General features: G+C 38.0%; 1 protein-coding gene across 1 annotated transcript; it reads left to right on the top strand.

Moving 5' to 3' along the window:
- Window positions 1–640: 640 nt before the first annotated feature.
- On the top strand, window positions 641–20,519 carry LOC108434522 (theg spermatid protein like). Its single transcript, XM_017709721.2, has 8 exons — window positions 641–1,508; window positions 1,610–1,631; window positions 1,729–1,785; window positions 3,711–3,848; window positions 6,344–6,466; window positions 13,695–13,836; window positions 17,605–17,739; window positions 20,294–20,519. The coding sequence occupies exons 1-8, from the start codon at window positions 1,496–1,498 to the stop codon at window positions 20,402–20,404; spliced, it is 741 nt and encodes a 246-aa protein (XP_017565210.1). The 5' UTR covers window positions 641–1,495; the 3' UTR covers window positions 20,405–20,519.
- The last annotated feature ends 3,635 nt before the right edge of the window (window positions 20,520–24,154 follow it).

Raw genomic sequence — 24,154 nt, 5'->3', positions numbered from 1 at the left:
ATGGACTACAGTCTGTAACTGTAGAACTACAAAGTGCAGCTATACAGTAGGTCTAGCTGATAAAATGGACAATGGACAATTTAATTGTGGCAACAATTAAATTATCTTGTTTTCATGTCGTTGTGGTTGTAACTTAATTATCTCATTCCCACACCTCACCAAATCATGGCCACAACTTATTTATATGGTTCCCATGCCTAGTTAAGTAATGGCCATGATTTAATAATCTTGTTTCCACACATTATTAACTGTGTACAACTTAATTATCTAGTTCCCACTGCTTACTAAGTCATGTTTACAACTTAATTATCTCATTCCCACACATTACTTAGTCATGGCCACTGCTTAATTATATTTTCCCACATATTATTAAGTCATGTCTACAACTTAATTATCTCATTCCCATACTTTACTAATTCATGGCTGTGACTTTGGCTTTGCCAAGCCATGTCTATGAGATAATTATCTTGTTCCTACACCTTACTAAATGTGGCCATGACTAAATTATCTTGTTTTAATGTCTTACTAAGTCATGGTTGCATCTTAATTATTTCATTTCCACACCTCACTTAATCATGGCCACAACTTAATTACCTCGTTTTTACACTATAAGTCTTGCCATGACTTAATCATCTTATTCTTACATTTTAATAAGTCATTGCCATGCATATGGATCTCATTCTCACAGCTTAATTTGTCACCATGTGGTTCAATTACATAACAGTGCACTTTTATATTATAACGGTGTCAGAAGAAAATCTCGTACCTCCATTTTTGACGTTTTTCATTTTTTGACATAATTTGAAAGTACCTGTTACCCTTTACATTGTATGTCAATTTTATGATGAATGGACTTAAAGAAACAACCCAGAATGACTCGGAAAAAAGTCAGATTCCATTGACTTCCATTATAAGTAAAGCAGGTTATTTCCTTCTCCTGTAAAGTGACCATTTTGGAGATAGGAGGTTTTCTTCCAGTGATAAGTGTTTAATAGGTTTCGACAGAACTTTTAGAACCTGATCATTTATAGAGAGCCTGTCGACAACAGCAACAACCAGCAAGCAGCAACTTCCATTATTTTATTCATTTTCTTTTACTGGTTTATTTTTCTTCCTGTTCCTTTTCAAACACTTCCAACTTGTTTGTAAAGCTAGACTTTCAAAGTATTGTGATGCATATGGTCTGTCAGGAAAATTACACCTATTTTGGCCTTATTATCCACCTGATTGCTGTTTTTTCTGTAAATGATCTTTCAGCCTGATTTAAAATGCACTTACTGATGTTGTGGTCATTGTTCTCTGACCGCAAAGATCAGATTCCAGTGTTTAGATGGACGGATTGGATTAAGGTTAGGCCGGCCTGCTGGCTTAGCTGTGTTCCTAAAAGGAGTCATGTGACACTTGTTGCTGAGGCAACAGCTACTGTGGAAACCTGTGACATAAGCAGAGTTCTGCTTCAGGATCCCGCCACCTGGGGTGTCTCCACCTGTGCGCAATGGTAATAACAGGTAGTAACTCCATCATATATATTTGTATATGCGTGTTGTACTAAATATTTTTTGGCAAAATTGCTTTTGAGTTCATTGCCATTACTTCTTTACATTGTTAGGGGAGTTTAGAGCATCTACGAGGTAACATGCATAAACATTTCTCAGCACTTGCACTTTGATGTGTATTTAGAAATGATGTGTTATGTATATTTATAAATGTGTTTACAATCACCTGTAGAATTCTGCAACTTGCTCAGCACAAGGAATCTAAAGCCATATGGGCCACCACACCTGGGTAAGTCTTTTTTCTATACATGTTAGGCTGGTTTATAGATTTATCTTATACATGTTGGGCTTGTCTATAGATTCTATACATATATATAATCATTATACATTTTGTTTATATACTTTTCTCAGCAAATAAACACAAACTACACAAATAAATAGATTTTGAAAATATGTCTTGGGTGCCTAAGACTTTCGTAAGTTGTAAACCCTTCAGTTTAAGCAAAAAATGGGTTCTTACTTTATCAGTACACTCAGTGCTCCGTGCAATCAGCATTAGAGAAGATTATTCCATTAACAGCACAAGGGCGTTTCCGTGCCACTGTGCAATAATATACAATTCAGTTGTTGTGAGGCAGTCATGAGCACAGCCAATCAGAGCCCAGTTAGGTCTTCAATTCGGGCCATAAATGTCAAAACACGGTCAAAACATGAGGATAAAACACCTCAATGATAATATCTACTTTTGCTAGTGTTGCTAAAGAATTGTAGTAGTTTGTTAGCACTACCCTAACGGTAATTTGCCTGAACAGTTTCTGGCGAGGCTGAAGCAACAGGTGGTTCTAGATTAACGGATATTTGAAGCTTGTTAAAGATGTTACATGTTTTGCTTGAAGCTTGTGACAGATATGTTGGCATATATTTTACCTTCTATTGGTTTCACAATGACTCTTTCAGTAGAGAGCTGTGGTACAGAGCTGCCACCGCTGGTTTCCATTTCTAACACACCACTGATTAGGCTGCTGCTGAGTCAGTAACAGATCTAGAACGTCTGGCGGGCTTAGAGTGACATTGTTCCCCTCACAAAATCAAAATGTGCTTGTTTGATTCCTCTGTCACTTTGTGATTATGCTGATAGTGAATCTAACTCATTAGGACTTCTCTTCAGCTCTTGAAGTCCTAACCAATAGGAGAACTCGCTTAGCTATATGTGCCTAGATACCACAGAGAATAACAATAACTGTTTTTTCAATTGTCTCCTTAGTGTTTTAAAAATGTAACACTTGTTTCCTTGGAAAACTTTACAGTTAAACCAGAGTAGTACTGTAATGCTACTGCAATGCAGAGCTTAAATGGGCCTCTCTTCAGCTCTTGAAGTCCTAACCAATAGGAGAGCTCGCTTGGCTATATGTGCCTACAAACCACAGAGAATAACAATTCCTGATTGGCTGATTTTCTTAGGATTTTAAAAATGTAGAAAACTTGACAGTGAAATGAGTGTAATACTTTAATGCTACTGCAATGCAGACTTTAAATACAAGCCTGTTTCTCTTCAGTAGAATTATTAACAAATTCCAGGAATCCATCCATCCATTCATTTTCCAAGCCGCTTCTCCGTCAGGGTCGCGGGGGGTTAAATTCCAGGAATGTAATGTTTTATTTCACAGATATCATTAGAGCTTCTCCGAAGGCCTGGAAGATCCTGTGTGTTACACGGATCTTTCCATAGTTAAAAGGTATTGGCACAATGCAAGCTTCTATAAAATAATGACTATGATAGAATATGATAAAATACACAAATGTTAAATAACGTTTTTAATTTAATATAAAAAATAATTGCAATAAATGATTCTTTCACCATGCAATGTCATTTGTAGCTATGGTTGCCAAGCAACATAACACTTCAATGGTCAATATCAAGCAAAACTGAATTTTCCTTCTCTTTTTTATGTAAACATTATTAAAGTTTCAAAACACCATTCAATCCCCAGTCTGTGTGGTTCGGATGGGGAAACTAAGCTGCAAAAACAACTTTGTTTCAGTGATGTCACGCTCATTTACATATATCCACCATTGCAGTACATTACTTGCTGGCTTTAGGCTGACATGACACAGCTGTTGATACAAAAGTGGTCATCCTGTGATGTTATGTCCTCCAAATGTGTTGTGTTCTTTCTTATGTGTGTGTATTTGTGTCCGTATCCATTCCTGCAGTACAAAGCTGACCTGGGGGAACCAGGAGTCAATATGGCCGCTGTCCTTGGCGGCATTGCACGCCGTTCCGACTCAGAGGATTGAAGCTTTGGCCCTACACAAAAAAGACTTTTCTTCATTCTATCAAGAGCTGCTTAGGTAGGAGTTGTCACTAATGGCTTAAGTTGTTTAGGTTATTATGTACAGTACATAAAACATATTTAACAGAAAACTACCCAGAAATCACAACAACTAAATTATATATCATTTATTTTCAGTATTTCTGTCCACCCTTTACCTTATTAGAGCTTTCATGCTTTTCAGATATCTGCAGGGATGTTTTTCCACACCTCAAAAGTTCAGTCTTAGAAGTTGGTTGCAACACATTCAATGCTTTTGAGGCCTGGACTGGTCTGGGGTGGTCGGCTCATTGTTCTGAGACCATCGGCAGCTTCTTAGTTTGATGTGCAAGTGGCTTATCTTGTGTAATCTCCTCAGAAATATCTCATGAAAAATGAATATCTTCTTTTTAGTGGCCGCTTAAACTGGAAATGAAATAAATGAATGGTGGTCTAGATTTTGGCTTAAAGTTACCTTTTTGTATTTGATTTTGGCCTGCAAGTCTTATATGTCACTGCCTTGCTAGTCTCAGAAAACAAAAATCTACAGTAAACCTGTGTTACCTACATAGTTCAACCAAGACTGTGAGATCACAGCCTTTTTTTTTTACCAGGACCAAACCAGGAAACACCTCAGTTACTTCACCTTCGCGTCTTTCCGCTACAAGAAACAGACTTTGAGACTTTGAGGACATGTGCGGTGTCTAGATGGATGTTGAACACAAAACACTTCTGTTGATGTAATGTTGCGTATTGGTGTCTGTGCTCTAATTGAGTAATAGACTTTATACACTTGCTCACTAATATATCCACTAGTGGGCGCTATTGACTAGTCAGGGACTAGTGCTTGACTGAGCGGGAGGTACAAACCAGAGACAGTTTATGAAGAGCCTGGCTTTCATATTTCCCCTGTTAAATCAAAAACAGCACTGCAAAACACCAGAGGGCGCCCACGAGCAAGTCCTCACTGAATGGGGTGAATGAAGCTCAACAGCTAAAAATATAAGGTTAAAATAGTTTCTAATCACTCGCCCAGAACCTTCCTTTAATTTTAAAAAGTAGAAGGATGTATTTCACTGAAAAAGCAAGGAAAACGCTGTTGATTGGTTAGTGAGCACAGCAGCTCATTGGCCATTTGTGCTCACTGATGTCATGAATGTATAAACTTTTATAACTCGAGTTTAAAAGCTCTTAAAAATATAACCGCGATGTTAAGTGTTCATGAAATGAATGTATTCCTTTACATTAAAAATGTTTAAGCATTTATAATAAACTAAGATTTTGCTCCATCTTAACCCAAGCATTTTGGACTCGCTCGGGAGCGCCCTCTAGTGTTTGAGAAACACAGTAGATATTACAGAGTGGTAATTCTCCTCTCCGCAAAGTCTCTGGTGAAAATCCAAGTGACTATGATTACAGTCTTGGCATGGCTACTGGTGACTAGCATTTGGCTTGTTAAATACGTCTCTATCCTGTCAAACTGATAAAATGTTTGAAACACATTTCAATAAAGCAATAAACCATAAAAAAATCATGTGTTATTGTTTGATATGGGTTATGAAATCCACTTACCTATGGTAAAATGACATGACACATGGCTTCTCATGGCTTAATGCCTTATTTATACAAAATATCCTTCAACAGGCACTTTAAATCGCCCAACACTGTAATTTACAAGCACTATTGTATTGTAGAACCAGAACTACACATGCTGTCTAAGGGATATATTAGGCAGTTCCAGATTTTTGTATTATTTAAAACTCAGCTGCACTACTAAGATCACTATTTCGCACTCAAACTTGTGACTTCACCATCTTTTGTTTTCCCTTACACATTTTAAGTTTTACTCAAACTCATCTATGTGTTATATAATTAGGGAATTGAGACATTTTTAATGCATAAAATGGTCTCAAATTAACTTGAGAATCAAAAATTGTATCAGTTCTGAAAGTGTATTGTGAAAAATAATCCCCCCTGTGCATGATATGTAATTTGTTTACATGTCCTCTCAAAATCTGTGGCATATATTTTGACATAACACGGTTAAATGTGTGTTCTGTAATGCTTCTGTTTTCAAATGAATGGAAAACCCAGCTATGGAGGGGAAAAATCAACTTCGTTGAGACCAATAAAGCAATATTTATTGGCGAGGTTGGAGGAGAGACTGTACTCTGAAACCTGTGGTATTGGTTTCCACCACCGGTGCCACAGCTTGTCTAAAGAAGCCCATGAATACTGGTTCTCCTCCAAGTTATGTGGGTTATGCACACAGCTGTAAACCCTAATGAGTTAATGAGGAAACTGGATTTGGCTGGTCAAGGCCCTTCACACTTATGTGGTCTGTCAAAACCACTTCTTGCCCCAGAGAATCCATCAGATCAACCTTATTAAAAGAAATATGTGCCCTCTCAGTGTAAACAGAGTTTTCCACACGTTGTCCCTCTGTTTACCCACTCTTGCTCTTCCTGTTGTTAGTGTTTGAAAAGGCGGATTTTGTCTCCGGCTTGAAACATCCTTTCTCTTGCCTTCCTGTAGGAAAAGGGAGGAGGAAAGAGGGTCGACGAAGACCACCCACCCTTCCTCTCGCGAGGCACAATACGAGCAGGCTGTCCGCCTTGCAACCCCCAAGGCCCGTACCAGGAGCTCCCAGGAAGTGAGGTAAGACGTTGCATTGGAAATCTCACTAGGCTGGTGGAATATAGAGGAACGCGAAACAAGCTTTAAGGCTTAACGGTTTCGTGAGAAACCCCAGCTGGCCCCAGCAACTAAAATTAGAGTCAGAGGAGGAAGCCAATATTTTGACATCTGTTATTTCAGTAGAAAGAGAGAGGGAGAAGAGAATAAAGGCAAGAGGGAGCAAGAGTGATGGAGGGAGGGAAGGCAAAAAAAGAGAAGGAGGAATGTTTTGAGACAAAAGGTCTCTTTGTATGACTTAGACTCACTGGGTTGCTTATTAATGGCCATGGAAGTCTATGGAAGATTGTTTCATAAACTTTATATTACCATTACCACAATGCCAGAATTTTAACTTCAATATCAATACACAGGGGAAATATCATGGTGCATAATAACAAAATTATACCAAATTAAAAATTATAAATATTTAGCAGATGGGACTTGGCAGTGAAGTTGGAGAAAGATAGAAATATTTCATCTGAACACCTAGTTTTTATTAGCTTGAACACATTTATTTATTTATTTATTTTATTTATTTTATTTATTGCACAATCACAGGATTTTGAACAAATGACACCTTGATTGTGACCAATCAAGGTCAAGGAGAGGATTTTGAGCAAATGACGCCTTGATTATGACCAGTCAAAGTCAATGAGAGGACTCTGAACAAATGACGCCTTGATTATGACCAATCAAAGTCAAGGAGAGGTCTCAAAACAAATTACACCTTGATTATTACCAATCAAAGTCAAGGAGAGGTCTCAAAACAAATTACGCCTTGATTATGACCAATCACAGTCAATGAGAGGACTCTGAGCAAATGACGCCTTGATTATGACCAATTGCAGTCAAGGAGAGGTCTCAAAACAAATTACGCCTTGATTATGACCAATCACAGTCAATGAGAGGTCTTTGAACAAAGTACGCCTTGATTATGACCAATCAAAGTCAAGGAGAGGTCTCAAAACAAATTATGCCTTGATTATGACCAATCACAGTCAATGAGAGGACTCTGAACAAATGACGCCTTGATTATGACCAATCAAAGTCAAGGAGAGGTCTCTGAACAAATTACGCCTTGATTATGACCAATCACAGTCAATGAGAGGACTCTGAACAAATGACGCCTTGATTATGACCAATTGCAGTCAAGGAGAGGTCTCAAAACAAATTACGCCTTGATTATGACCAATCACAGTCAATGAGAGGACTCTGAACAAATGACGCCTTGATTATGACCAATCAAAGTCAAGGAGAGGTCTCAAAACAAATTACGCCTTGATTATGACCAATCAAAGTCAAGGAAGAGGTCTTTGAACAAAGTACGCCTCGATTATGACCAATCAAAATCAAGGAGAGGTCTCTGAACAAATGACGCCTTGATTATGATCAATCAAAGTCAAGGAGAGGTCTCAAAACAAATGACGCCTTGATTATGACCAATCAAAGTCAATGAGAGGACTCTGAACAAATGACGCCTTGATTATGACCAATCAAAGTCAAGGAGAGCTCTCAAAACAAATTACGCATTGATTATGACCAATCAAAGTCAATGAGAGGACTTGGAACAAATGACACCTTGATTATGACCAATCACAGTCAAGGAGAGGTCTCTGAACTAATGACGCCTTGATTATGACGAATCAGAGTCAAGGTGAGGTCTCCAAACAAATACCATCTTGATTATGACTAATCACAGTCAAGGAGTCAAGGGGAGGTCTCCAAACAAATATCATCTTGATTATGACCAATCACAGTTAAGGGGAGGTCTCCAAACAAATGACACAGTGATTATGACCAATCAGGAGGAGGTCTCAGAACAACATCACAGTGATTAGCACCAGTCATGCTTAAAAAATGTAAATGTGCTTAATAAATAAATTCAAGTAAACCACACTAAAGTGAACTGAGTCATTTCTAATTACCTGTATTGATGATGTTTAGATATTACTCAAAAATGATACGTGCAATTTTCATATAGATGCTCACTTGAGTGATATGTACTCAATTCAAGTGAATCACACACAACTGATTTCTAAGTAACTAGACTTATGTATTACACCAATATTCATTCAGATATGGTTATGTTATACTAATTGAAGTAAAAAAAGAACATACATTTCATTTGTTTAAGTTTGATCTGTGTAATTTCATTGTTATTCCTGTGCTACTGAGTTGCTATGGAATTATGTTCAGCAGTACATTACACGGTAACTTGCATGGACAGTGTAACATTGTGGCCAGGCAGTTAACCGGGAAGTATAAAAAAGACAAACACGTAGGGCAGAGGGAAAGACAACAAACAGGGTGAGTAAAACAGCGTGTGAATAGATGATGTCAAGAGCCGAACGGGAAAGATGTTGAGTTTTATTCAACAAGATTAGATTGTGCAAACAAACGCTTATGATATAAATCTGACAGCTCACATAATTTAATTGAAATTGCACAACTGGTAACTGACTTACACAGACCTACATGCATTTGTTAAGTAATATCAATAAAAGAACACGGATTAAAAGCAACAGAGCAATTACAATTTCTGAGTGCACAGTCAGAGGGAGGCCTCAGAATAAATGACGCAGTAATTAGGATGGCTGTCAAGTGGAGGACTCAAAATAAATGGCCTGTGGTCAGTTGCATCAGATGTGCATAAGTTTAAATGTAGGCTAGTTGTGTTTCTGAAGTTGAGGTTTATGCTTTACTAAATTCAAAGAAGTTGAACCACACACACTAATTTTAACGTTGAGCTTACTAGTTACTAAACATTTACTCCTTCCCATCAGCAAGTGTAAGTTTTGGGAAAACCATCAGAAACCAGATAGAAACACAAAAAACAAGCTCAGCTGCTGCCCAAACGTCTAAACTGAAACTGATATTGTGTTGGTTAGCCAGAAACTATTGCTTAAAAATGTTAATATATGGTTGTCTACGGGAAACGTTTATGAGTAAACAGGTGTTGGAAGAAAATCTCTTGTCTCTTTTGGTCCATCATGAAATTTAGGCACATTGTAAGGGGCAACAGGCAATTTAAAATAATGCCAAAAACTGAAAAAAACTTGAGATGTATATATGTATATGTATATATATATATATATATATATATATATATATATATATATATATATATATATATATAAAGATATTTTTTCTGTGGAAAAGTCAATGCCAACTGCCGTCACATTTCCATGGCACCAGGTTTACTGATTGGTTCTGAACATGCTATCGTATATGTTAAAGCGATGTACACATTAGTTGTTACTAGTTAAGACACGAATTATGGGTGGTGCAATTATGGGTGGTGCAATTTGGTAAAAAGATAGTTTGAAAGTAAATAGTGTTAACTTAGGACTTAGTAAAGACTTTATGTCCAAACTTAAGTATAAACTGACACAAACCTGGTGCTCCTCCTGGTGAATAGAAGTTCTATTCAGCCGCTGTTGTACATTGCACCAAATAAACACGAACCATCAAATCATTTTGCCCAACTTTGTTTTAGACTAGTTTTAAAAGCATCTGTTAGCTAACATAACACTGTCTAAGGATATTGCTGGCCTTTATCCTGCTAGCTTGATAGCATTATGTGCTGGGTTTAATTATCCTGTATGCAAAGTATGTCCCTTAATGAGGTGTTAGGCAGTTTTAATTGTTCAGTGTTCTTTATCTTTCAAAACATTGCATGACACTAGTAACCATATTGCTTGGGATCGCAATTTAGGTGCTTTCAGACTTTCATCTACCATCTAGGATACAATAATACACTGCAGCCTGAATGTACAGTATACAGAAATCTAAACAATATAGTGTTTGATTATTTGAACATTCTAGCACCTGAACCAGTTCGGCCTTCATGTAAGCTGCTATGTGTCGAGTAATCTGTGCCGAACATCTGCAGTAGCCGCCGAATGGTATTTCTCTGATCTGTGGCTCTATGGTTTTCCATTATGTAATATCTTTTAGTTGAAAACACATGGGCTGCAGGCAGCAGATATTTCTAGGTCTCTAGATTTGTTTCAGGCCATATGCAGCTGAGTGTGCTCCTTTGAGTGTGCTGTGTTTTCAGGGTAGTCATTCTAAATACGGATCGGATTCCTAGGGCCAGTTTGCTGCACACAGGTTAAGCCGAAAAACATTTTTAGAAGAGAATCTCCAGGGAGAGTGCAGTTTCCCCAGGAAGAGGAATGTCAAGCTGATATTAGCATGGTGGAAAATTCATTACCAAACTGCCAAGTGTTGATTAATTACAACAACCCAGATAGCAAGAAGATAGTAGGCCACTGTTGGACCGTTGATGGCAAAGCTGGCAGTCCGCTGGCATTTTGTTCAATGTTTTCTGGGCGGCCCACCGGTCGTTAAGCAGAGTAATAGACAAAATTCCACTCATCATCACTCATTTTCCACTTACAGTCCATTTTTTTTCTTACATTCCTTTCTTTGCTTATACTTTGTAAATTAGTTTAGTTAATCATTTTAATCTAGCAACAGCAACATTTTCTATAAAATCATTTTGTATCAGGCCTAGTCATTATTTTTTTCTCTCACCTGTTTGTAAAATTTGTCTAAGTTTATTTTTCAAAATCCAATTCTCTGTGCTTTTAAAATCAGCTTGAAGAGATTCAAATCTAGTTACAGCTTGTATGCAGTACAAGCTGGGGGCTCCGAGGGTGGACCAGCAGTGGCATACAGGCAGTGGGGTGCCAACATTTTAGTCAGCAGACCAATATATGCTACCTATCTGGGATGGGCTACACAATAAATCATATTTTTATCATTATCATGGAAAGAGTTTCTGCAATAAACACATTGCCAGTGGTTGCAATAACAGAACTGATCAAATTAGCATGAGAAGAGTAATTTTCTAAAAGACTAAAGAAAAAGCACACAAAAGCCCCCTTACATAAAAGCATTCCTGTCGCTTTTGTTCCTTCTTGTCCTGCAGCATTTCAAAACCAGCATACAATGTTCAATAAATGACAGACCATCATCTAACAATTGCTAAACGCTAAACAGTGCTGCAAGCTAAGAGCAAGGTTAGCATTATCTTAAATAGCATGTTTACAGCTCTGATCACCACAGAACATGTTTGATTCTGGCTGACTAAAGCACAGACACAAGTTTAGATGATAATCATTCAAATCTGAGAGAGTGAAGTTGAGCAACTTGTGCAGAAGAGACTGAAGGGTGAAATTAAATCTGCTCTGTGGTGTCTGGATATTAACATTAGCTTAGCAAGCATGCTAAAGACCCAAACAGTGCCATTCACCACAGTGCAGGCTTCATTCTGACTAATTGCTCTGCTGACGCACATGTAGATGATAAAGTGATGTCTGAGAGAGCAAAGGTTGAGTGGCTGGTGTTGGAGTGACAGAAACCTGAAATGGAACCTGTTGTGTGTTGTTCGGGGCTGTAGTGTTTTGGCTAAGCTAACGATAGCTCGGTGAGCAGGCCAAACATTCCACACACCACCTGCTTGGTTCTAGCTAACCACTTAGAAGATATCTGACAGCGTAAAGTTGAGAGACTCAGTTGGAGTCAGAGTCCTATGTGTTCTATGATATGTCTAATTCTTAGCTGTCATTGAGGGACTCAATAACTACCCAGAGAGCGAACACATATCGTTCCGCTGGCTTGATAAGGTCGGCACCCCATGATAAGGTCTGGACTGTTTGCCACTTCTGGTCCACCCTTGGACCATCTAAATTATCGTCCTATATACAAGCTGTATCTAGTTTTTCATCTTCTTGAACAGTTTTTAAATGCACACAAGACAAATATTAACAAACATCTGAGAGAGAAAAAAATATCAAATAATGAAAATATAAAATGTATTTAAAGAAAATGAAAGAATAATAAAGAAAATTAACATGGTTTTCTACACTAATTTACAAAGTATAAATAAAAGAAGGAGGGAAAAATAAGTAAATTGGACTGTGAGTGAAAAATGACCGATGATAATGTTTAATATTCTTCTTAAACATTGGTGAACTGCCCAGAAAACGCTGAGCAAAACGCTAATGGAGCGCCAGCTTTGCCATCAGTGGGCCACAAGTGACCCATCATCCTCATTATGCCCTGCTATCAGGGCATTGGCATTTCTGTTTTAGTACTTTTGTTATTTGGTATTTTTGCTCTTTGCTTAGAGATTAGTGTCCCGATTGGCCCCTCGCAGTCTCTTCATGTCCTTTTGTTTACCTTTTAGTCCTGTCCATGTGCTTAGTTTTGGTTTTCAGTCCTGCCCTCTTGTTTCGTGACTCCACCCCTGATTGTCTCCACCTGTGTTTCCACCTGTCCCTCGTTTACCCTCATGTATTTAAGCCCTGTGTTTTCCCCTGTCTGGTAGCAGGTCTTTGAATTGTTGTTTGGATGTATGTTTGTTGTAAGGTTTGTGTTCGAAGTGTATGTTTCGTTTGAAGAAGTTTTGTTTATTTCTGGCCTGTTTGGAGTTCTGTGTTCTTTTTTTGTCATGTCTGGCCCTTCTGCTCTATGTATTGGTTCCCTGAACCTGGACTGTTCTGACCCTGATTTTGTATTTGCACTTAATAAATCTCACTTGTCTCTGCACATGCGTCCACCTCAACGCTCCCAGCCATTACAATTAGTTAGGTTTCTAAAGAAGAAAGTCTGTACTTGCAGCACATACAGTCCAAACTATTCCAATAATTATTTATTACTTTTCAAATTGTGAATCATGAGATCCTGACGGAGAAGCGGCTTAGAAAATGGATGGATGGATGGATGGAGATCAAACATGATCATTTTATGCCCATATCATGCAGCCCTAGTTACAACAACAAAGTTCAGCTTGGTAGCATAGCAATTTAAACTGGCCACTAACGCAACATCATTGGACAGCTCATCACGCTTGGAGGAGAACACTAACAGCCACTTCTGTTATATCAGCTAATAGAGTTAGCTAGCATTGTGCTCAGTGATGGGGAGAAGGAGGGCCCTCCAAAATATGTTGTTTTGGGCTCCTAGACATGCATGGCTGTGGCATCACTGGGATCAAGCTTGCACTCTCCCACTTAGACAGTTTCACCATTTGGAAGCCCACATCTAAACTCTAAACTCCAGCAGTTCTAATGCACCAAAATCAAAGCAATTATATTTCCACTTTTACATTGGTGCACCAAGATCTACTGATCTATTTTTGCTGATCTATATTTGTCCATTCAGATTTAACTGTAACCTTCCATTGTGTTTGTGTGTCCAGCCCTCCTCATACATTGTGGTGTGAGTACAGTTGCCCTGTGTGGCACATCAGCCCTGTGGTGCAGAACCCTGTCGTCTCTCCACGTGTCCTCCAACTCGCCCGCCCCAAAACTACGCACCCCGACTTCAGGAGCAACCGCCAGGTCAGACTCACAGACGCCTGACAACCCCTAAAAACTTACTTAAAGATGAATGTCCACTTTTTTTTTCAAAATTTAAGCATAATTCAGTTGTTGAGATGGAAACAAAGTCATTCTGTGAGTGATTTGGTGTGATTCACTGTATAGAAATTAACCAACTTAATTTTCTTTTCAGTGGAAGTTGCAAATATAGCCATTTTATTTACTGCCCAAAAGACCAGTGAACGTTCAGATGTCTCCTGGATATTATATGTAATGTTGAAAATAGTAGAATAATGAGAAAAACTGGGTTTTCTTTGGGTACTGTATTGCTTTACAGTGCTCTATGTGCATCTAGCCAAATAACTTCTGTGAGAGGCATTACGCTCTTCAGATGTCTGGTTCCTATCACCAGGTTTCTGTAGAATGGAGCATTTCACACCAAACCACTCAGAATCACTTTTTACTTAATTTAATTATGCAGATATTTTTAAAACTGGAATTGCCCCTTTACAAAATGCAATTTGTTTACAGTCCCTTAGGTTCTAGGTATAAATTAGGTAAATGAGAGGTACAAGCACCAACATAGTTGATAATTATTCTGGCTAATGTGATAAGTTCTAAGGCAGTATAACTAATATGCTGAAATGGCTGACAGATTCTCAGTATTTAATGGGTTAATGAGTGGAATTAACTCCAAAGCTCTTATTTTAGGTAAACCAGGCAGTCTAACAGAGGGGAACCTTTGGGCCTTCTAAGTTTCAGAGAAGTTTTTCAATTAGGATTTTTTTTTCGAGTGGTATCTAAATAGATACAGCCTAGCTAGTTCTCCCATTTGTAAGGCCTTCAGGAGTTGAACTGGAGGCCTAACATGCCAGACTAAATAATTAACAGCAACTAAAATAATTAAGAAGTCATAATGGAATTAAATAGTTGTGTTTTGTTTGGAAGTGGGACCAATTTTGTGGGGGGAAAAGAAGAAGTTCTAGATACCTCACTGACTGTGAATGTGAGTGGTAGCCTAACCTACACCTAATATGTGTTAACATCTCTTTTACAAGCTCACATAAAACAGGAAATGTGTTTTAAATGTTTTCAAATGTCTGTCTTTAATCTAGAAGAGCCAATAACTAGTCCTGTGAATTGATGTTAGCTCAGCTAACTGCACTAACATACTACCGTGGGGGCCGGCAGAGATTAGCTTTATCGTAGGGGTGTTTTTTCTTTCTTTTTGATCTACTTTTCTCATTTATGGCCCAAACTGAAGGTCCAGCTTTAACAGTCCAAGTTTGCCATTGCAGCTTTTTTTTTTAAATGAAACTGAAATACTTAACACATTCTAGCTTTTAAGCAGATAAAGGCCATAAATTCACATAATTGGGTAATTATTTGGAGTGAAATGATGGAAAGAACAAACTTATTCACATCAAATGTCACATGCTTAAGTAGTAAAAGAAAATCAGAAAAAAAGGAAATGGTAAGTAAAACAATAGTAAGAATCATTGCTATTTTTTTCACTGCCTAGATTTAGTTTCATTTTTTTTTGGTTTTTAAGGCCATATACATTTGTATGCAAACATCTAAACACTCTCAGTCAAATTCTACAGTTTGTTCATTTTCTGAGTGAAAATAAGTTCTTTAAAAGGGAAATAATATATGACATTTTTCAATTCTAGTGCACAGTTTCTATTTATCTGCTGATTTTAACATATGGAGGGGTTGGGCGGGACGTAAAACATTATATATGCCATTACTTTTGCACAGTTTTACATTCATCCAATATGTTAAATTCAGCAAATAAACAGCAGTTGTGTGTTAAAATATTCAGAAGTGTATTCTTTATAAAGGACGTTATCATTATTATTTTCACGTATAGTCATATATGACTATATGAATATAGCTGTTAACAACCCGATGCTTAGAGATTTTTCTGATTGACTTTCCTGCTTAAACACATGACATTACAGGGAAGTGTAGTGGGAGTTTATTTGTACCTTTACCACCTTGTAACTCAAAATGATTATCCAATTATGAATTTTTACAATGTTATTTCTGAATTTAATAGCCAGCATATGTTGGGTATGTCAGTTTGGTTTAATTAGACTGATTAGTCTGATTACTCACTCATTTGACTGGTTTTATACAGCACTTTTGAGTTTGTACCATATACATTCCTGTTAAATACCATTACATTACATTAATGTGAACAGATATTTATTATTTTGTAAACAAGTAAATCAGGAGCATTACATAGAAAAATAATAGTCCCCTGTCACTTCACCTGTTGGGTGTTACAGTATAATTTCATTAGCCTGCCTTGGAACTTATCATCCTGTTTCTTACCTGGTTAAATTTGGAACTTTAAAATAGTTTGTTACCAGTTCTTATTATAAACTTCCATCACTTTTTAGTTATATTTGCTCTAGTGCAAAACCAAAGAAACAAACTTCAGACATCAAACATGTCTTGGCTGATCGACTAATGACATACTGTGCTTACAGTTTCCAGTAAGCTCATCTAAAAACAATGCTAACAGGCAGAAGCTGTCTAGTCAGAATGCTGTGATTGCCTAAGGCTATCATTGCTAGGAGTGGCTGTAGGTGTTCCAGGTGTGACTGTAGTTACCCTGAGCTACCACCTGGTGCCACCTCTGCTTGGGTAAAACAAGCCTCCTATTGTAGGGACATTAGGAACATTGTAATAACAATGCGCACATTACAGGCCTTATTGCTCAGCTCCAGTTTTTTCAAGTGACGGTTCACATTTGTGTTTGTAAAGTCATCCACATCTGTCATTAATGTGAACATGCCTTGATTATTTTAGCCTCAAATCAGGAGCACTGTAGAAAACACTGTTATAGAGAACAGAAACGGTCGCTTATTACTATTATAACACTAAATAGAACACTGTGATTGTGCTTTATATAACACTGTTATAGCACTATATCAAACACTATACACTGTATAGATCACTATCACTGCACTATACAGAACACTATAGCGCTATATAGAACACAATGATTGCACTATATAGAACACTGCTATAGCACTATTGAGAACACTATGATTGCACTGTATAGAACGCTGTAATAGCACTATTGAGAACACTATGATTGCACTACATAGAACTGTATTATAGTGCTATATAGAACACTATTATAGTGCTATATAGAACACTATTATAGCACTATATAGAACACTATTATAGCACTATATAGATCACTATTACAGCATTATATAGAACACCATTATAGCACTATATAGAACATTATTACAGCATTATATAGAACACCATTATAGCACTATATAGAACACTATTATAGCGCTATATAGAACACTGTCACTGTACCATATAGAACACCATTATAGTACCATATAGAACACTATTATAGCAATATATAGAGCACTGTCACTGTACCATGTAGAACACCATTATAGTACCATATAGAACACTATTATAGTGCTATATAGAACACTGTTATAGCACTATATAGAACACTGTTATAGCACTATATAGAACACTGTTATAGCACTATATAGAACACTGTTATAGCACTATATAGAACACTATTATAGCACTATATAGAACACTATTATAGTGCTATATAGAACTATTATAGGAATATTTAAAACATTATTATAGTATTATATAGAATAACCCTATATATTTTAGTAATATAGTATTATAAAAAAAAACCCTAGCAAACTGAACAAATCCTATGATTCACTGAACTCCAAATCTAAGAGTTTCTCTTTTGTGTCTGTGTTGCATGTGTGCTTGTGTGTTTTCCAGACAGTAGAAACACACGTATCATATGCCTCAAAAACAGCTCGGACCACCCCCAGACTGGAGCAGTTGTGTTTGCCCAAACTCCGAGAGAGCAGCCTGTTCTACCAGCGCGGCAAGCCGGAGAGCCCCATCTGGCCTGTAAGAATGTCTGTGCAAAGGCCTAGTTCATTCTGTCTAGATGGCTTGTGTGCAAGTGTTTGTTTTTTATCATACACCTGTCAATAATATAAAACTAGTTACATTGCAAATACAGGTATAAAACTGTTTAACAACTATTTGAAGTTAAGCTAAAATCAAAACTGACCTTTTACCTTTAGTCCATGGTCCCTGGTCATATCAAGCCTTTTTCACGGTAGCCATAAAATGCAATTTCCACCTGTTTTTGGAGGTCTTTCAGTTGAGCTATGTGTATTTTTTAGAAAATAGTGTTGATAGAAGCAGATCACCATTGATAAAAGGGTTTTATTGTGTTTAAATGTTATTTTTTTATTATTTATTTTTTAGTTGTTCAGAATTTAAAAACACTTTTTTAAAAAAAAGCAGCAGTTGTGCTGTGTTTTTCTCCAGCACAATCATCTTTGTGGAACGGCATAACATTTTTTGGTAACACTTTATTGTAGATCGCTGTTTGTTAGGCTACATGACACCTTCATAAGGTTGTCATGACAACTGACATATCCCTACATAACTGTTCGTAAATGCTTATTACAATAGGCATCATCTGTCATAAAGGCTACTTTAGCTGACTTTGATCGAAATTTGACCTTTATAGCAAATGATGCGTTTGGAATAAACATTTATAAAATCTTATGTAGGGCTATGTAAGTTGTCATGACAAGCTTATGTAGGTGTCATGTAGCTTTATGAGCAGCACCTTACAGTAAAGCGTTACCATATTTTTTACTGCAGGGAGTTCTGAGCACCCCACTTTAACTTTCATTGCTTGCATGCAGCTCAACACAGAGACGCAACATTTCATACACAGAGAGCCAACAGTGTCCTACTAAACCAGATAACAGAGTTGCTGGAAAATCGTATTAATTAATCAAATCCAAGCCAATTTCAGTTCCACTAGCAGGAGGCCATTAGGCAACCTGCAGAAAGAGGTAATTCTGGTTCTCCGGTAATCTGCCATCAAAATGTACTGACTTTTGCCTGCCTCTAAACTATTTTTGATTATGTGACCATGCACCAGCAGGCAGGGAAAAATATGATTAACCAATATCATGTTTCAGTGATTCACATTGACTTTAACAATCTAATATTCTAATCCCAGTTTCAATATTTACATAGATGTAAAAATAAAGTAAAATGTGTCCAGACTAGGCGTGGGAATCTCTTGGCGCCTCACAATTTGATTCGATTCCAATTCCGATTATTGATGCATCTTTTTTTCTGTGCAGGATTTCTTTTTTCTCACTGTGTGATGACTTGGTACTTTTAAAGCAAAGTATTTGCAATGAGCCATAATGAATTTACTTCCGAAATATTTTATTAATAGACCAAATGTAAGTGAGGTGGTAAGTGAACTGGAAGGCTCTCATTCGCGGCGCATGTTTGGAGCACATTAGATGCTGCTGCCACTCATCTGTGATAAAATGCGCAGTTACGGTGAAATAAGATCAAGTGGATGTCCATGCAGCACGTTACAGCCGTCCTGCCCATTTTCCTTAGTGATTTTATAACTCCGAATTTGATCATGTTGTAGAGAGTCAGGGGTTGCTGTGTCAGCAAAATATCAGCGAAACGGGGCGTCTGCAACATAGCGAAAGCCCTGTTTCTCAATGAACTGGCGCACAGACTCCAGGTCACTTAGCAACACAGTCTCTCCTGGCTAGTAGCAAAGGAAAAGGCAAAGAGAGAGATTTAGTGAAGAGGAACATTTGGAGATGAATGGACATTCGCATTTATCAGCACCTTAGTTGGTTTCCTGGTACGTTAAATCTGCAACGAGAGACTGTCAAACACTAAAAAGTTGTGAAAATGAAGTCACTTCTCTTTCGAATTTTCCCGTTCCAAAAATTCGAACAAGAAGCTGGAGAATAAGAAGCGACTTCAGCCTCTTAAAGAGTCGAACATTGAGAGACATTTTACAATAAGCTGCTCTACTTCTGAGGAAGAGTGTCCTGGCGGAGACGGGAGGAAAGTGGCTATAGCTGAGCTAAAGCTTAAAGCAGAGCAAAGTGAGTCCGCGTTTTCATTCATATTTTTTAGTCTATATTAGGACATCAGCACATACTGAGACATACTGGGCATTAAATGTTGTGGCTGCCAAGGTGGTTTGATTTTTGCTAAAGGACAAAATGTCTCCTCTTAATGCAGAGGGAGCCGGTCGAAGTTCTCACTCATCCAGTTGTGTTTTTGTTATGTGCTGCACTTACGTTCCGTCAACATTGTTATAAATAAAAATGTAGAAAATCGATTTTTGACCATTTGTGAATCAATTCAGAATCATTCACATCCGCATCACGATGCATCTAAGAATTGATTATTCCCTGCACCCCCAGTCCAGACTGATCCTAAAATGACTGAGAAAGCTGTGGAACATCAACAATGTAGTTCTAATAAAAGTAATATGCACATAATGCAACAAAAGCATTATTGTAAGTAGACAGTACAGTACATTATTTATCATTTCATAACTTCTGGTTGTTATTAAATATATACATATATATATTGTTTTGACTCTCAGGTGTCCAGAGGAGCAAAGAAGGCCACTGCAAGCGCTCGTGTGAGAGAACTGTCCACTCCAAAGACCCTCTCTAAGGACTACATCCCTCCACGAGACCTGCGCTGCCTCTGAGCCAGAGAGAGAGAGAGATAGAGGAAAGAAAGATAGAAAGAGGGATAAAGATGTAGATACAAAGGGAGAGAGAGATAAACAGAGAGAGAGAGATAAGAGGGAGAAAAAGAGAGAGATGAAGGGAGGGAGATGGAGAGAGAGACAGAGAGACAAAGAGAAAGTGAATTAGAGAGAGAGAGAGAAGGGAAAGAGAGTTAAAGAGAGAGACAAAGAAAAAAAAGTTAAAAAGAGAGACAAAGGGGGAACATTGAAAAGAGACAAGGGGAGAGAGAGAGAGACAAGGGGGAGGAGAGAAAGAGAGATGAAGTGAGGGAGAGAGATATGAACATGGAGAAAGGAAAATAAAGAAACAAGGGGAGAGAAAGACTTAAAGAGAGAGACAAAGGTAGAGAGTGAGAGAGAGAGAGAGAGAGAGACAGACGACAATTCAACAGAACATTTGTGGAGTGGTTAAATAATAGATTGAGAGGAGAAAAAAGAAACAGATTAAATAACCAGAATGAAAAGCGTTGAAATGGTTTGCGTGTGTTATTATATTTATCTTGTTCTCTCTTTTCTTCCCTTTCTTTCCTTTCCTGGTTTTACAATCGTGTGTTTTAGACTTTAACTTGGAGCATTTCTGTCTGAAATGGGAAGTATTGGGTTTTTTTAAGCAGCCAGCCAGCCAGCCTGGCTCTGTCAGCACACGGCTAGTGTTCGGCTTTCAGGCCTGTTCCAGACTCCTCTCGGCAATCACTGCCAGAGAACATAGGGAGAATTTATCAACATTGCCAGCATATGCTTTTCAGATCAGCCTTACTGCTCATGTGACTGCAGCACTAGAGGGTTTCTTAAACAGTTTTCATTCTACGCTGGGACACTTCACCTTGTAGTCACTATAGATGTGCCTATAAATGTTCCTCCTCTCGTTTTCTCTGTACATCTCTTAGTCTTTTCTATAGTGGTACCACACGTGTCAATCTCCAGTCCTGTCGTGTCACAACACTACAAACGTCAATGGTCAGCCTCATTAAACACACCTGATACAACTCCTAATTGGCAAGGCCTTCATGAACTGACTTCTAAGGGTAGACTAGGGAAAACACTGAGCTCTGCAGAGCTGTGGCCTGGAAGGAACCAAGTTTGACATGCTTGGTATAGGCAAAACATCCTTAATCCAGCTTTTAAAGGCCTTCTGCCAGTCGATCACCTGTTTTATGTGTTTAACCCTCTTAAAAAGATGGTTCTCTAAGAGTTCTTTAGTAGAGGATATGGTTTTATATACAACCATGAACACTCAAAGAACCCTTTGCATGATGAAAGTGTTCTTTGCATCGTGAAACGTTCTTCAGATGGAAAATGTACATGAATGTGCTATAGATGGTTCTTTTTTGGAAAGGGTCCTGTATACCACCCAAAAGAGTTCTTCCAAGTTACAAGCTTGACGTTGTAACTATAGAAGGACACTTTAGGGTGCTATACAGAACCATTTTCAAAAAGGTTCTATATATCGCTGTTGTCAGAACAAAACCTCATATCTCCGAAATGGTAACTTTACACGAGAAGGAAAAAACATACCTTACTTTTAATGTAAGTCAATGTAACCAGATGGTTTTCCATGTAATTCTGGGACACTTCTTTTGCTCCATTCATCATAAAATTTACATACAATGTAAAGGCCAATAGGCATTTTCAAGGTATGCCAAAAACTAAAAAACTTAAAAAATGGAGAAGGTTTTGTTCTGATAGCAGTGATATAGAACCATATACAACATGTTCTCCATCAATCTGAAGAACACTTTCATGATGCATAGAACCCTTTAATCATGTAAAGGGTTATTTGAGTGTTATTGCTTTTATATAGAAACTTTTTCTATCTGAAGAACCATTGAAATAGAACTAAACTGCTAACTGGATTGGGCTGGGCTGGTTGTGGCCTAAGACTCCATCAAATAAATTGATTTAGTGCAGTCTCAATTTAGGCTTCTGCAGGTGGTTAAAAAGCTTCATCTTTCGCCTGCATTCTGCTGACCTGGTCAAGGGTAAAGGTAAAGAGACGCTGGCCAAGGCTGGCTTGGCTATGGATGAATCAGGCATTAAACTGAGTTGCACGGATCTCACCCACACATACTGTTTAATCTGGGTTAAGACCAGCATTGTGGCACATTTCAGGAAAAAAGTTCAACCCTATTTCCGAAAATGTATATAAAAACAAAATGCAATGATGTGCAAAGCATTTAAAGCCCATATTTCAATGAAAATGCTTCAAAGTTAAGTGATACTTTTTTGATCCCACAACCGGGGAAATTGCACCTCCGCATTTAACCCATCCGTGAAGTGAAACACCACATACACATTAGGGGCAGTGAGCACACTTGCCCGGAGCGGTGGGCAGCCCTATCCACGGCACCCGGGGAGCAGTTGGGGATTAGGTGTCTTGCTCAAGGACACCTCAGCCATGGACTGTGGGCCCTGGGGATCGAACCGGCAACCTTCCGGTCATAGGGCCAGATCCCTAACCTCCAGCCCACGACTGCCCCAAAGACAGTATATCAAGTGTTGAAACTGATACTTTTTTTTTTTAATATATGCCCATTTTGAGATTGATGCCAGCAACATGTTCCAAAAAAGTTGGGATGCAGGCAACAAAAGGCTAGTAAAGTTGTGTTATGCTAAAAAAAAAAATCACCTGGTGAAACACCTTTGAAAAAGCACCCGAGAGAGACTGAGTCTTTCAGAAGTAAAGATGAGAAGGAGGAGTTCACCAAAGAACTTTTCAAGCAAAGAACATAATAACATTAAAAGACTCAGAGAATCTGGGTATGTAAGGGACAAAGCCAAAAACCAGTATTTGCTGGCCATGATCTTTGGGCCCTCAGGCATCACTGCAGTAACAACAGACAGCTGGATTGTAGTAGTTTGTTAGCATTAAGCTAACAGCTATTCACATGGACATTTTTTGGCCATTCTAGATTAACCATGAACACTGAAGCTTGTTTTATTCCATGTTTTATTTGAGGATTGCTACAGATCTCAACACATACTGTCTTGCGGTAGATATAGAGCTACTACTGTTTTGCATTTCAAACATCTAGCAGGTAAGGGGACCACACATACTTGCATTCATTGACATATCTAGAACTTTTAAAAGACCTAGAGTGACATTTTTCTCACAAAATTAGTCCTATTCTTTGTAAATCAAAACACAATTGCTCGATTCCACTGTCAATTCCTAATTATGCTAGTGGTTAATGTGATGCATTAGGCCTTCAGTTTAGCTCCTGAAGGCCTAACCAATGGGAGGGCTCACTTGACTGTATCTACCTAGATACCACAGAGAACAAATGCTGATTGGACGATTTTTCTTTGGTGTCTTCAAGAATTGAACCATTTTATTTAATCAAAACTTAACAGTAAAACAAGAGAATTACTAGAATCCATTCAGAATTTAGATACAACAAAAATGATGATGCTGTTAAGTAAAAACTAACTGCTGCAGTGGTTCCCAATCCTGGTCCTTGGAGATCTACCACCCCAAAAAGTGCAGATCCAACATACTTGGCTCTAATATTCTGAAGGCCTTCACATTAACTGGATGAGGTGTTTTTGATTAGGTTTGGAGCTAAACTCAGCCGGATGATAACTCTACAGGACCAAATACCGATATCTAATTCCTTTATTTCACTGAAATCATTCTTTCTGAAGGCCTAGTAAGCCCAGAGAGCTCCCCACTGTTCAAGTTGTTGTGTACAAGTGTGATCTTTGATCTTA

Source organism: Pygocentrus nattereri, chromosome 14 (genome assembly GCF_015220715.1).
Source record: "Pygocentrus nattereri isolate fPygNat1 chromosome 14, fPygNat1.pri, whole genome shotgun sequence".
In the NCBI taxonomy this organism is placed as follows: Eukaryota; Metazoa; Chordata; class Actinopteri; order Characiformes; family Serrasalmidae; genus Pygocentrus; species Pygocentrus nattereri.
Note: the sequence above shows the minus strand (reverse complement) of the source record. Positions and strands in the feature narration are given on the sequence as shown.